We start from the raw sequence: 15,129 nt of genomic DNA, 5'->3' as shown, positions 1-15,129 counted from the left end.
CTGCAATACTTGTATATAGTTATTGCCTAACTAAAGGGTTATTGTTGAGCCATCTGTTGAGTGGCTCAGTTATATTTCATACTGTTAACTGGGTATAGTATCACGAGTTATACGGTGTGATTGGTGGGGCTGGTATGAGTCTTACCCGGGATTCAAAATCCTTCCTTATTGTGTCAGCTCTTCCGGGCACAGTATCCTAACGGAGGTCTGGAGGAGGGGCATAGAGGGAGGAGCCAGTGCACACCAGATAGTACCTAATCTTTCTTTTAGAGTGCCCAGTCTCCTGCGGAGCCCGTCTATTCCCCATGGTCCTTACGGAGTTCCCAGCATCCACTACGGACTACGAGAGAAAGATTTACCGGTGAGTAAAATCTTATTATTTAGTTTAATGAAATAAATAAAAGAGGTTCTGAGTTTTTTTGTAAATGTAAAATTGTTGAACAGCGAAAATTTTGGCAAGGTGTGGGGCACTAGACCATGTGTCTTTGTGAATGTAATTATATTTTATATGAAGTGTACCGTCCTTTTAGTTGTCATTTTCTTTAAAGTGATCAATTTTATCAAGAAATGATTGCTGAAATAAAATTGTGTGCCCTGAAAAGTCAACTAAGCAAAGTTTCAATTTCTGTCTTCTTTAATCAATAACCAATTACCACCTTGCCGACCTCTTCTGTTTGTTGCGTGCTGCCACATTGTCAGTACACCCTTTCTCGCTCACTAATTAGAGTACTTTTAGATCCGTTATGGATAACAAAGGTGCTCTCTGTGGAGCCCTGGCCTACCCATCAGTGGGAACATTTAGATTCTGTTTAACAAACCATTTTAGCGTTTGTTTTTCTTAACCAGCTTCTGCGGCTTCTGGTTTTGTCATTATGTAGCACCTGCCGCTGCACAAAATGTATTAAGATTATTAGTAATTGGGACCTTCTGTGGAAACATTGGAATAGTGTTTGCTATGTTATCCTATGGATGGAAAATCCCTGCACTGTCCCTCTTGGCTCTTTAACACGTTAGCGTTAGAATGCCATTATTTTTCCGTCCAAAAAATGCAGCATTCCTTAGCACTCTGCAATGGGATCCCTAAAGTACTCTCTTGGCGAGGATGGAATGTTTTTGTGGGTTTCTAATATGCCCGTGTAACACCTGGGCCCCTGACTGCTGAATGCAATTGAATCTATACGACGCATTTGATAACTTAATTTTTTTACAAGGTTTTTTTTTTTTTTTTAAAGCTTCTTCTCAAATTGGGTATTTAGTGAGGTACTTTCTCTCAAAAACATTCTCTTTTTAAAGCCATGTTAAAAAAAAAAAGTAGTTACAAAAAGTTGCACTGAACATATTTCTGTACTTAACGCCTACATCCCCCCCCCCCCTCCCCTTATCCCATTCTATGCTGCAGTTGTCTCCCTCAAACAGGTATTTTGTGCAATGATTTGCAAAAGTTTGCGAGTTTCCTTATTTAATGGTGGGGGAATTCAGATAGCCTTTTGACATTCTAACACTATTGCCACAAATTCTCTGGGGCTTCCAGTGGCAGTACAAGGAGCCCAATACCTCCCGGCGACTGAAGCTATTACATCCAGCAGTGGTTACCAAACTTTTTTGAATCACAGCACCCTAGAGTATTAGAATATTTTTCATGGCACCCCTTGGCCAAAAGTTTCTTTATTGAGAAATTTAGATAGAAAATTTAAATTAAGTAAATTGTGTTTATAGGTCATCCATAGGTTCAGTTGTGTGGTATGGGACAAGATTGGCTTCTGTTTGTCCACATTTTATGATTGACAGCCGCGATTACATTGACCATAGATAATTTGAATTAGTCCTGGACAATCAATCCAAGGCACCCCTGCAAGTGTCCCGAGGCACCCCAGGGTGCCACGGCACACCGTTTGCGAACCACTGAGCTACAGCATAACTAATATGACAACAGAGCAGGAATAAGCTAGGGCTGCAAGTGAAGGTTTGGAGCCCTCCCTGTGATTAATCACTCCTTTTAAACCTCTTCCAAAGCGTAACAATAGATTGAGATTTGATACTATTACTATCCTTCATTTATAAGGCAGCAATGTATAACACAATGCTGGACATTGAGGGGATCATACAGTACTTCAAATACAATACAATGACCTGAAACACAAGGTAAAGATAGCCCTGCCCAAATAAGCTTACACTCTATGCGGGAGATTTATCAAATCTTGGAGGGAGATGTTTTTTTATTTGGCATCATGCCCACTGGTGGCCACTGAGCCAGGACACTTGTTCCCCATCCTTACAGAAATTGAAGCAGCAGAGATGACCAAATAAGGAAAAGAACTGACTTTGGTCCAGCAGATGAGCTAAGATGGTATTTTGGTTTAACTTTAAAACATGGCTCTCCGCCATACCACCATCTAATTTCTCATTGACATGGATGTAGATTTGTGCCAAGAAGAAGTATGACAAATATGCAGTAGGGCACAAGAACGCAAAAATGTGGCAGTCTGTAGCAGTCCAAATTTACCCCAAACTCCAATTTTGTCTTCTCCATTGCCCTGTTCCCCTTTTCTTCACTGCTTGGAAATTGTGCACATGTACGTACAGTATCTGTGGACGCTGCATCTCATCCAAAACAAATTACATGTTTACGTAGAATCCTCACGTTTGCTTCTGGACTTCATAACTTTCTGTCGGCTCTAGCATAAAGTATTATTATTTGGTATGTTATCCAAGGGAGTACTAGGCATATATATGATTTTTTCACTCTAAAGCAGAGCAGTGTATTATCAACCCCCCCCCCCCCCCCCCAAAAAAAAAAAAAAAAAAAAAAAAAAAAAAAAAGCTACTTGGATTGAAATAACATGAAAGTTGATTGGGTAGACAAGTTATTCCTGGTAAATCTAGAAAGTTGCCATGTAGTGGTGGAAACTTCAGGATTCCAAGAGAAAAAAATGTTTTTTAATTTCTTTTTCTAATGCATTAGATGTATAACATAGCAGCTCTCTGGATTTTATTACCTTTTGTAGGCAACATGAAACCGTTGTACCTTGTGAGATTCCGCTTGTACAAGAAGTCACGACGACGCTTCGGGAATGGTCCATCATATGGCGCCAACTTTATGTAGTAAGTAATGGAGAAATGTTTTAGAATACTGCAAAAGTTATTTTTAATGCACGGTGAACTTTTGAAAATGTCAAAAATAATTTTCAGTTAAGCTGAATAGAAGTAAAGCAATGTTAAGTGTTAATGTTTGCTTCTGTATACTGCCTCTGTCCTCCTGCCTGCTCTCATTACGAAGTCAAATCGACACAATTTTTTTTTTTTTGCTTTTATTAGCAAGATAATCGGGAAATGTTTAATTGCGTAAGAAATATGATTCGTGACCTGGTGGAATGGAGATCACAGATCCTTTCGGGAACTCTGCCACAAGATGAACTTAAAGAACTGAAAAAGAAAATCACAGCCAGGATTGATTATGGAAACAGGTTTGTTGTTTTTATTTTTATTCTTTTGTTGCGATGTAATATTAAAGCTCCTGTTTGTCGGTAGGTATTTGTACCTTTTTTCTTTTCCTGTCGCCTTTCTGAAATTTTAATTTCAGATCATTGAAATTTCCCCGGCTTTTTTTTTTTTTTATGTGCTACATTGACAAATATGGTGCCAAAGTAGACATAATAAGGCTTATTTAATATTCTGTGTGAAAATATGATGAAAGGCTATTTGCAGTCTGTGCCAGTTTGCTCTTTGTAGAATTATCCTAATTGTAAAACAACCTCCTGCTCTTCTCGAGGATAAAAGTCAGATCTAGCACTTTGCATGAGTTCTATAAACAAGTCGAAGTTTACGTTTGTAGCTTTGCACCAGGATTGCCGCTAGATGCCTTTTTGTATTGTAAATCAGCTGCTGTTTAGATACCAGGTTGACTTTGTGTGCTTCAAAGCCACAGTTTCTAAACACATGGCCCCCGTTACAGTTATACCATGGAGCCCTTCCTCTGAAAGGTGTTTTGGTGTGCAGTGTTCTGTAGCGTCTTTGGCGTCTGGGCGCATAGTATTCCCTGATGATGAGGCCCCTGTGTCGTCTTCATAGACAAAACTAAAAAAACCCTTGCGTTTAAAGTAAAAGAAGTAAATAATTATGCTCTAGAATAAAAATGTTTGCAGTAAAACTGTTCTCAATAAATCCATAAACCTCTAAAATCTTTTGTTCTAATCTCTGTCACCTTGTGCTCTATCTGTCTGCATCTCTTTTGTAAGTATCCTTAGTTATTTAATTCATTTTATTAATTCATTTATGTATTTGTTTGTTTATGATGATCAGGCACTGTCCCATATTTTGGTACTGTAGTGCTGCTAGGGTGGCAAATCCCTGGATTGGGATTGGCGGGATCCCGGGATTTAGGCGAAAAATCGTCCGGGATTGGAAGCTCCAAACCCGGGGATTGAGGGATCATGCGGCCCTTTGTTTTTTTTAAAGCCAGGCAGCGTTGAGCGTCCTCAGGACGCAGAGATGCTGTCCGGCTCCCCTTGTGCAGCGCGACATGCAGTTACAGGTCACGCTGCGCAGTCAGCTGACCGCCGACGAGCCCGACGGTTGTCTCCCACCCAGACGCCCCCGTTGTATGGTGAGTTATGTGTGCGAGGCGGGAGGGTCAAGGCATTGCAGGCCGAGAGGGGTGGTCACATAGGGAAAAGCCTATCCCGGGAATTCCGGGATTGACCATTTTTCAATCCCGATAGCCGAGATTGAAAAAATGGCCCAGGATTGGCCACCCTGAGTGCTGCCCATCCAGTTTGCAGTCTAGTCCTCTCTGGGCAAATGATATTGCCTCGAGAAGAATAATCTCGATTTGGTTTTATTTTAAGAACGGCAAGAGTGAGTTTCAGCATAAAACGTGAATAATCTGAGAATATGCATAAATAACACATAGCACTGCAATGTATAGTGTATTACTACATTCACTGGAGCCAAATCTCTGTGCTGGAGCACCACCGTTATTGACGCTAACACCATCAATTGTCTATGCAGGAACGATGGCGGCTGTTCTTATTAGTGCAGTGCAACCTAACACAATGTGCAGAAAAAGTAAAGTACAGACATAACGGGACATGGCAGTTAAAAACAACATTTCACTGCTAAAGATCACTATAACTAGGCAGCTTGCACTGGCTGAAGCGTTACCCCAGTTGATGGGTGCAGCCAACAGGGTCAGAGACACTGATTACAAAAAGAATGTCCAGAGGAGATGACCGCATTGGAAGGGAAAGGAAGAGTACATGAGGGAGGAGGGCCCTGCTCGTGAGAACCTGTTATTTATATGGATGACCCAGAGGGACGAGTCAGTGTGCAGGGACAACAGGGTGGGTTAGGAGGAGGGCTAGAAGTCCTTGATAATGAAACAGGTCTTTAGAGCCCATTTAAAGCTTTTGGAGGAAGATTAGAATCTACGGATGTGTCCACTTACATCTAGCCTCCCTCCACGTTAAACAGCTCTTCTAGTCACACCAAGCCGTTGCGTGACTTGGTAGCGCCAGGCGTCTTTTCGTGGAGCTTTTTCCATTAAAATGTGTCTGCAGCGTAGTTATATAGTTTTTCATTTATAACTCCATTTCACCGTCTGAGCTGTATGTGATTGAGTGAGTGATTTTCTTGTCGGAAGGTGCAGTCATGTAGCAATTAATGAATATTTGTGGTTTATTATAACCAGGAGGCTACCTTTCGGCTAAGTGGGTGCATTTTGCCTTTTAGCCTATAATGGGATGACGTTTCATGAAAACCTCATCCCGTGTATGGCTCAGTGTGATATGGCAATTCTGCATTTCTCCTGACCGTGTTTATCTTTGCATAGAAACAATTTCCAGCCAGATCCTTGATTCCTTTCAGAGTATAGAATGTAAAGCCTAACCTTCTCTGCAATTAATGAAATCCCTGTTTGTTATTGTGTCTTACCATCTGCCAGCGTATTTGCTTAAAGTTTGCATAGGCTCCAGATGCTCCGTGTTCAAACAAGAGTGAACATCTTGAGAATTTGTTTTGTTCACAAACTTCTGACAAATGGCAACAAGACCTACTGGAAAAGTCTTCCCTTCCCTAAAACGGAATGGTTGCAAGTTCTCCCAACACAGTAAAAGACAATGTTTGTGCTCCATCTAGGTCATATTTGTCCTTTATGTTACAAAGCCTCAACACAGTGCGTGGTTTAGGCAGAAAGTCGTTTTGCAGTATGTCAGGGAGAGTTACGCAGAAGCCGCTGATTGCTGTCTTATAAGTTTTATATTTAGCCGTCTACCTACTAGTGTTCTGCTTTCCTTAGCTGGATTGGGAGCTACACTGAAGGCTTTTGTTCATATTGTGATATTGCAATATATGTTATTTATTTAAGCTTCGCCAAGATTCCCCTATTCTGTGTACCTAACTTTTCTTAGCTTTTCTCTTTTATCCCTATTTATTTCCCCTTTTTACATTCTCCTCTTAATCTTTCTTATCTATATATCGAATCTATCCTAAATATTTTTTTTTCTCTGCAATGTTATCTATTTTGGTTATCTAATGTATTCTACTGATGTTATCGGTTACTTATCTTTATTTCTTTCTTTGTTATCCAGTCTAGATATTTGAACTTTTTTATATACAGTACTGTGTAAAAGTTTTAGGCAGGCGCGCATAAAAAAAACAGAGGTAAGAATGCTTTAAAAATAGAAGTGTTAATAGTTTATTCTTATCAATTAACAAAAAGCAAAGTGGATAAACATAAGAGAAATCTAAATCAAATCAATATTTGGTACTTATCTATCATGCATTACCATCAGGGAGGCATCTGATTGGCTCCAAAGTTATTCTGCAGCAGGACAACGACCCCACACATACAGCCAATGTCATTAAGAACTATCTGCAGCGTAAAGAAGAACAAGGAGTCCTGGAAGTGATTATATGGCCCCCACAGAGCCCTGATCTCAACATCATCGTCTGTCTGTCTGTCTGGGATTACATGAAGAGACAGAAGGATTTGAGCAAGCCTACATCCACAGAAGATCTGTGATTAGTTCTCCAAGATGTTTGGAACACCTCCCAGCGGAGTTCCTTCAAAAACTGTGTGCAAGTGTACCTAGAAGAATTGATGCTGTTTTGAAGGCAAAGGGTGGTCGCACCAAATATTGATTTGATTAAGATTTCTCTTCTGTTCATTCTCTTTGCATTTTGTTAATTGATAAAAATAAACTATTAACACTTATATCTTTGAAAGCATTCTTACTTTGCAGCATTGTCTCTACACCTGCCTAAAACTTTTGCACAGTACTGGATGTCTTTTCTATCTCTCTCTCTCTCTCTCTCTCTCTCTCTCTCTCTCTCTCTCTCTCTCTCTCTCTCTCTCATATGTATCTATCGATCTGTCTGCATATATATCTTATCCATCTATCATCTGTATTGAATTTGTTACCCCAGAACTTCCATCCACAGTGATTGCAGAAGAGACCTTGGCGGAGAAGTACTAAGCAGTGATAAAAGTGGAGAAGAGAGCCAGTGGAGAAGACGCCTGTGGCAACCTATCAGCTGCTATGTATACTTTTATAGTATGCAAATTATAAATGTTACCTCAACATTGGTTGCCATGGGTAACTTCTCCACTGATTCACTTCTCCACTTTTATCACTGCTTAGTACATTTCCCCCCTTATTCTGTGAAAACATTGCCAAGATGCAGTCATTTATAGTCCTTCATTACTGTGTGGTTTTTGAAACGTTCTCCATAATTGGTTGCTGCTCCACATGTACATCACATGTACATAATATGTACGGTATATGGTGAAATGAAGCAATGTAGAAAATGTGTGAGGAATACAGTTTTATCAGTATGAAATCCCGCAACACGTTATCACAGTAGACTATTTCTATAGAGATTTTTACGACTTCAGTTTTATCTGTATCGCTTTTTGCGATAATGTTTTGAGTGTGTGTAAGTTGTGCTAAGGGAGGTAACTAGACACAACTATTTGTGAGAATGATCTTTTCACCATCTCCTCCACTAGGATTCTGGACTTGGACCTGGTCGTTCGAGATGAAGACGGTAATATTCTAGATCCAGAACAGACCAGCACAATCAGTCTTTTTAGGGCACATGAAATTGCATCCAAGCAAGTGGAGGAAAGAATTCAAGAAGAGAGGGTAGAGTTCTTTATACCTTTTATAGACTACATTTACACCTGCTGCTGCGGTTTTATTTCTGCTTTAGCAGAGGAATACATTTTCTATTTGCTGAATTTCATATACATATGTATTTTACTGAACAGCCGTATAGAACGGTCTTTAGGGTATACATTATATACACACAGTGCATGCAGCCATTTTGAGAACAAATCACCTGGAACCAGTAACCTTACTGAGTTATCCACAAAATGGCTGCTCCACTGGCATATAGACAAGAGGTTTGCTTTCAAAGTGTTCTCTTGTGACTGTACGTGTTCCCTTTATAAGAAACAATATTGCAGTATGAGAACTGCCTGGAATACGCTAAAGTAATTATTGTTTGTCATGCAAGCTTACAGTAACTCACAGTAAATTGGGACAGGACTTGCCTGCTGTCACGCATATGGACAATTCCACCAATGAGAACCAATGATTTTAGCCCATTGGTGGAACAGGAAGTGACAAACCATAAGTTGTGAGAATCCCTGGGCTGACGGGAAGTAGAACCTTAATTGTATTTTAGCGACCTACCCCACAATCTAAGAATTGTTTTGTGCATTTTATTTATTTCCATATATTTATGTAGATGCTCCTTTAATGGCACTCCATGCTTTTCTTATTTTTTATTCGTTTACCTAATATGCATTGCTTCATTTTGTTTTTACAGTCCCAGAAACAAAATGACATCAACAGACAAGCCAAATTTGCTGCCACACCCTCATTTGCGTTGTTTGTTAATTTAAAAAATGTTGTCTGCAAAATTGGGGAGGACGCAGAAGTTCTAATGTCGCTCTATGATCCCCTGGAGTCCAAATTTATCAGGTTAGTGTTCCCTTTGCGAAGATCACAATTTGTGAACCGCCAATGACCAGACTGGGAAACCTTTTCTTCTGCTCGGTCGTCTTTGCAGTTGTGGTGTCGCATGGGCTAATGCATAACTGTCTAAATGTAATGCACAACAAATTACTAGTAAGGAATATCAACAAAGTCGCTAGGAATTAATTTATGTCCAAATGTCTAAACCATCCACTCACTTTCTTCCGTAGATGTCAATATCACCAGTAGCATTGACTGTTCCTGTGTGAATATAAATCTTAATTCATTGCTGCCTAGCAGAACTTTGTGACTAAGAGGGGTATCAAATTAAGTGCTGTTTTTTCGACTGGTCACAAAAACGGCACTAATTGGACACAGGGTATTCAATTGTGGCATTTTCGCCCATACTGTGTCACTTTTTTTGGGGGGGGGTCGAATCGGCATGGGTGAAAATTGCACCAAAACGGGCGAAAATGCCTGCGAATTTGCCAAACCCGTGTATCAGTGGCGAATTTGCCAATACACATGGTTTTCACCAGTGCCAGGAAAAAACGGCACTGGCATTGAATAGGTTGAATATAAATTCGACCTAAAAACAGGCAAAAAGTGCCATTCTTTTGATTGTTCGAAAAAACAGCACTACTTGAATACCCCCCTAAGTGCAAACGTCCGTTGATAATGCAGGTTGCAAATTACTGTCTGGCTTCGCCTTGTAATATGGCAACCTGTAAGGCCTATATGTGATTTCACAACCGGATACTTGTAAAGAAAAAGTATTGAATAATATGTTAAAAATATGATGTCTTGCATGTACATCAAGGTGTTTGTGTGCTATTGTTTGTACCAGTGGTTCTCAAACTCTGTCCTCAGGTCCCCACACAGGTCATGTAATGAGCACAGGTGTATCACCAACTGTCACATTTGGAAGATCAGCAGGTGACCTGGAAAACATGAACTGTGTAGGGTCCTCAGGACTGAGTTTGAGAACCCCTGGTTTATACTGTACAAAGAAAACTAGCAGGGGTATGAGAATTCAGTTCACATGCTGAATGGTATGATACTGTGATTACTGACCTGCTCTGTCCAAAGATCCGGGAGCATTTTGTAACTATGTGGATATTATGGGTCTCATTCAGAGCTTATTTTCCGTAGTGCAGCTACAGTCTTCCTACTACTGTATGCTAACACGAGTAAAGGTCTTTCCATGCCGAGTATTTGTGTGTTTGCATGCGAGCCGTCCAATGTATTTCCCTCCGCAACAATTATCATTGGTATAAGGATTTGCACCTGCCCAAGTGTGGGTGAAAAAGATCTGTCTGAAGCAGGAGTCTCATCTCTGTGGACTTCACGTGAGAGTGTTAGTTCACCTACATGGCCACCAACCATGGCGCTTCTAGAAGACAAATTAGATCCATGTGTTCTCATGGTCGCTGCCACTTAGAAACACCTATTGCAACAGATCAATCAGTCTACACTTTCAGGGGGATATTCAATTAAGTGAAAAAAAAAAACTATTTCCACACAGGGTATTCAATTGTGGGCATTTTTGCCCATTTTTTAATCCATTTTCGCCCATGCCGTTTCACTTTTTTTTTTTAATCAGCATGGGCGAAATTGCGCCAAAAACGGGCCCAAACGACTGCAAATTCCCCAAAGCATGTGTATCAGCGGCAAATTCGCCGATACACGTGGTCGACCAGTTGAAAAAATTGCACGAGCATTGAGTAGGTCGAATGTAAATTCAACCTAAAAACGGGTAAAAAGTGCAGTTTTTTTGACTGGTCAAAAAACAAAACGGCACTAATTGAATACCCCCTTTCAGTCTCTGTCCTTGTCCATATGCACAGTTGCATTTTTGCACAGTGTGCAGTTGCTATTTCCGGCACATGCGCAGTCTGCTGATATATGCGGGGTACGTCCGTATTTGGACTTCCATCTATGTGCCATTCTGCTGCATTCCAGGTTGGAGTACGTTCCTTGTACAAGTAAGCTCCAGGTCTATACAATGTTATACTGATGGTGGGATTGGTCATGTGTTTATGGTAGCAAGTCACGTTCATGTAGCTACAAGTAAATCATCAATACTTTTCTCCATTTTGTTTGACTGTATATTTTTAAATACCATTTTCTGATGTAATTGGAAATTAATGAACGGGAGAAAAACACATGCAGTTCATAACTGGTTAAATAAATTTTATTTGTATCATGGTAATTAAGGCAATCATCTGAAATGAATGCCATTAGTTTGTAGATTCTTTCTCTTCTAAAGCACTTAAAGTGAATGTCTAACTGGAAATCTAAAATGTAATTTTATAGTAAATAACAAAACTCTTCCATTTATAATGATCTTATTATTCATATGTGCATGATTCACAAACCTGTCATTACAGAAATGTAACATATCTACAGCGCGGATTCTTTTGGCTAATAAAAGTATTTCCGTAAGACTAACCTAAAATAAATATATATGAGGATAATGTAGAGTTGGTAGCATAGTGGGTGTAACTTATTCCTACTGTAGCTTACTTACATCTTGGGTTGCCGGCGGTCAGAACACCGACACCGGGATCCCTATGTGCAGGATCCCAACACCTACTAGGCAAGTGGCCTTACTCAAATCCCCCCCCCCCCCCTTCCACCCCCCTAACCCTCAGCAGCTCCGGTATACTTACGTTCCGGATGCCTGCAGACGGTAGGCCTGTCCTGCATTGTGATCGATGCCGGTATTCTGAGCAGTGTCAGTATTCCGAACGCCGGGATCCTGACCGCATCCTGTTATAACCCATATATTATATATGCAACAAATGCATGAGTATGGGTCATAGGGTCGACAGTCATTAGGTCGACACCTGAAATAGGTCGACACGGAAAAAGGTTGACGTGTTTTTTTTAAACTTTTTTGGTGTCCTTTTTCATTGTAAAGTAACGGGGATCCCCAATTAGTGCACCGCGTCCCCTCGCTTCGCTTGCCATGCTTCAGGCAAGGTGCCTCGCTCCGCTACCGCAGCGCTTGGCACAGGCTACTGTTCCCAATCGTAGTCCACGTGGATCGTGAAGTATGAAAAAGTTCAGAAAATAAAAACAAATGTCGACCTTTTTTCTAGGTCAACCTAGTGATCATGTCAACCTAGTGACCATGTCTAATGCATGTTGACCAATAGTGGTCGACCTCATGACTGTATCCCCAACTGCATTTACTATTAGCTTTTAGTTAAACTACTAAAACCCTATTACAGGAGATACAATTGCCAGTGGTGTGTATGCTAAACAAAAAGAAATAAAAATAAGATTGTTTAAACCCGCTTACGATGTGCTGTCTGTGGAGCATATTTTTTGTCCAAAGGATAAAGAAAGCACCAATCGGTGCTAGGGGAGTGTTTGCAAACACCCAATCAGAAGCAGTGTGCTACTACTGCCAACAGCCATGATCCACTATGCACAAAACGAACACTGTTCCAAGATTCTTCCTTCCAGTCTTGATAGTCCTCCTTTTCTCTGCTAAGTCTGTGGGATGACTTCTCTAGTGCACCTTGGAAACGTGTTTCTGGAAGGAACTTGCCCCTGCCATAGTTATCCATGGAGTACAAAGAAATGATCTGTTTCTGACATTCTTTTTCTTCTAGAAAGACATATTGAAATTGGGCTAATCAGTGTATGCCACTTGTTTCTCCTCATTAACTGGTTCGGGCCTAGAGCATCAACTACAATTTCTTGGTGAAAATCGAAGATTGCATCAGATTATAATGATACGGAACAAATCGGTGTAGTGCCTATTTGATTCTAGAGGCCTAAGAATACACTAACCCCCCCCCCCTCACCAAAGGAATATTCTAAATGGTTATAATAAAATAAATTCGAGTAACGCTGCTGGTGCTTCACTTTGCACAACAAAACAAAAAGATAATATAATAAATATTCTTAACTTTTATGTCATGGGATTCCTCAACTTGATCCGGAAATCGTTTCCTCTCTTCAGTAGGTAGCCGGTTACTTGGTATGATGGATAATCCAAACAATTCAACAAATTAATCTTTCCTTTTAATCCTATGAACAAAAGAACATTTTATTTTTCTCTCATGTACCATGTATCTTAAGTAGAAGAAAATAATGTCACAGTATTTCAATAGCACAATAGTGTTTCATTAGAGGTAAGTATCCCAAACGTCTAACCCTTTTTTTTTTTTAAAATCATGGCGCTCTAGAGTATCAGAAATGTTTCCACGGCAACCCTAGGCCAGATGTTTCTTATTGAGAAATTTAGAATACCTTTGCCTGCGCACTAGATTTCTGGGACAGCGTTAGGGTTTTCTAGTGACCATAATGCCCAGAGTCGATTGCTCTGCAGGCTAGAGAGGGGGGTCTGGACGGAGACTGCACACAGGCCACCTCCTGTCTTGATGCACCCCTGGGTGTATGAAACAGTGGTGTCCTTAAATACCTAACTGCAAGTTCACTTCCTGTCAAGCCTGTCCAACCCGGATGTGAAACATACAGCACATACAAACTGGGGATTGCAGAAAATATACATACACATTGACAATGCTAAATTCCTTGTCGTATAAACAACCCTTTATGAAGCTAAGAACACTGTACGCTGTTTGCTTAAGAAGTACCGTAATGGTACGCTATTGGCGTAGCGATCGCTCAGCCGTAGGCGAGACGCTCAAGCGTCACGTTCGCTCACGGCCCAGTGATCACAGGACACGTTATTGGCTATGTCTAGGGGAATGATTCGCTGTAGCGTAGCGTACGCTCGAGACCACGAGGAGGTCACCAGCGATGCAGACGCTCACAACACTATACCCTTATGTTAAAACTTTATACCAATGAAATACACTGAATACCTTAATGTGAGTACAGGGTGTAAGTGCAACCTTGTGTAACCTGACTAACTACAAAGCTGCTTGAGCGTCACCGACGCTCAAGTGAACACTTAACACTATAGAAAATACACAGATACTGGTTTAGGTTCCAAAGCCTATTAACTGTATTATATCTAATATACTTGAAAAAGGGGATAACAGTACAAATGATACACTACAATATAACAGAGACTTCCTAACCACAGAACTAAACAATAAATACAAGAAGACAATACTACACTGACCTAAATGCAATACAATACAATACTATCTAATACAATACAATACTAGCCTAGTCTAGGGGAGATATGAGAGAACAGAACAGAGAGAGAGAGAGAGAGAAATTGGCTCACAGAAAGACAATGATTACGGAGAGAAACTTACGCACAAAGGGTATGATCGCCTGCGCCTCGATATCCAGCTCCCGGCTATCAGCAGATAACCGTTGATGAGAGAGTGAGAGCTGGATGTGGTCGGCCTGCCTATTTATGCCCCACACACAATGCAATCTCATGGTCCTACAATCCCATTGTCCATTGGCCGAAGGAATTCGGCCCTGCATCATAACAAAAGGTCATAGGGTGATTCATACAGGTGGGCTGTGACGATTTCCAACAGCTCAGGTGGGTGGGAAACTGGGTTTCCCGCCGCATACCTGAGTATGTGTAAATAATAGAAATGGACATAAACTTCTTATGTCCATAACTATTCGCACGAGCGATTAATACGCTCCAAACCAACACCGGAATATTGCTAATTAAATACTCTTCCGATGGGTACCAAACACTGCTGTATGATTCCTGTTAGACCCTTCGTACGATATAAAGAGGGATTCCTTTAACCAGGGACCTTCTATTTTAACCAAACTTTCAGAATCTATCAAGGGGACCATGATCTACAAACTACATTAATTGTGAACATTTGTAACGAATGAGTCGCACGCTACGACTACATAAACTCTACCGTAAATACGCATACCGCGCCTGCGAGTGCACGCTATTGCGGGTATGCGCCTCCACGGGAGAGCGTACGCACGCGCAGCGCGGACCAGTGTGCGGTGCAAATATGGCAACGTGCATTGAGACATTTTTCTGACTTTGACAGTCCACCCTTTGGCAGTCAATAATAACTGCCACAAAACATTTAAGGAGAAAAATGTAAGTCAGGGGTTAATTGATTTCCATGGTTGGGTAGGGGAGAAGAGTGGAGTAGGTGTGAAGAGGGTATGACCTAGTGAGAAAGTAGAAGCATGTGTGTATGAGTCCATGTTTGGAGGGTCATGTATCATC

The 15,129-nt window shown here is 40.8% G+C and overlaps 1 protein-coding gene across 2 annotated transcripts in view; it reads left to right on the top strand.

Moving 5' to 3' along the window:
- DOCK1 (dedicator of cytokinesis 1) overlaps nt 1-15,129 on the top strand; it is a 649,074-nt gene that overhangs the window by 131,922 nt on the left and 502,023 nt on the right. For both annotated transcript variants that reach the window (XM_063962225.1, XM_063962224.1), the window contains exons 5-8: nt 3,006-3,102; nt 3,316-3,464; nt 8,006-8,141; nt 8,830-8,984. In XM_063962225.1, coding sequence (XP_063818295.1) covers nt 3,006-3,102; nt 3,316-3,464; nt 8,006-8,141; nt 8,830-8,984 — 537 coding nt within the window. The remainder of the gene's footprint in view (nt 1-3,005; nt 3,103-3,315; nt 3,465-8,005; nt 8,142-8,829; nt 8,985-15,129) is intronic.

Source organism: Pseudophryne corroboree, chromosome 3 (genome assembly GCF_028390025.1).
Source record: "Pseudophryne corroboree isolate aPseCor3 chromosome 3, aPseCor3.hap2, whole genome shotgun sequence".
NCBI classification, from domain to species: domain Eukaryota; kingdom Metazoa; phylum Chordata; class Amphibia; order Anura; family Myobatrachidae; genus Pseudophryne; species Pseudophryne corroboree.
Note: the sequence above shows the minus strand (reverse complement) of the source record. Positions and strands in the feature narration are given on the sequence as shown.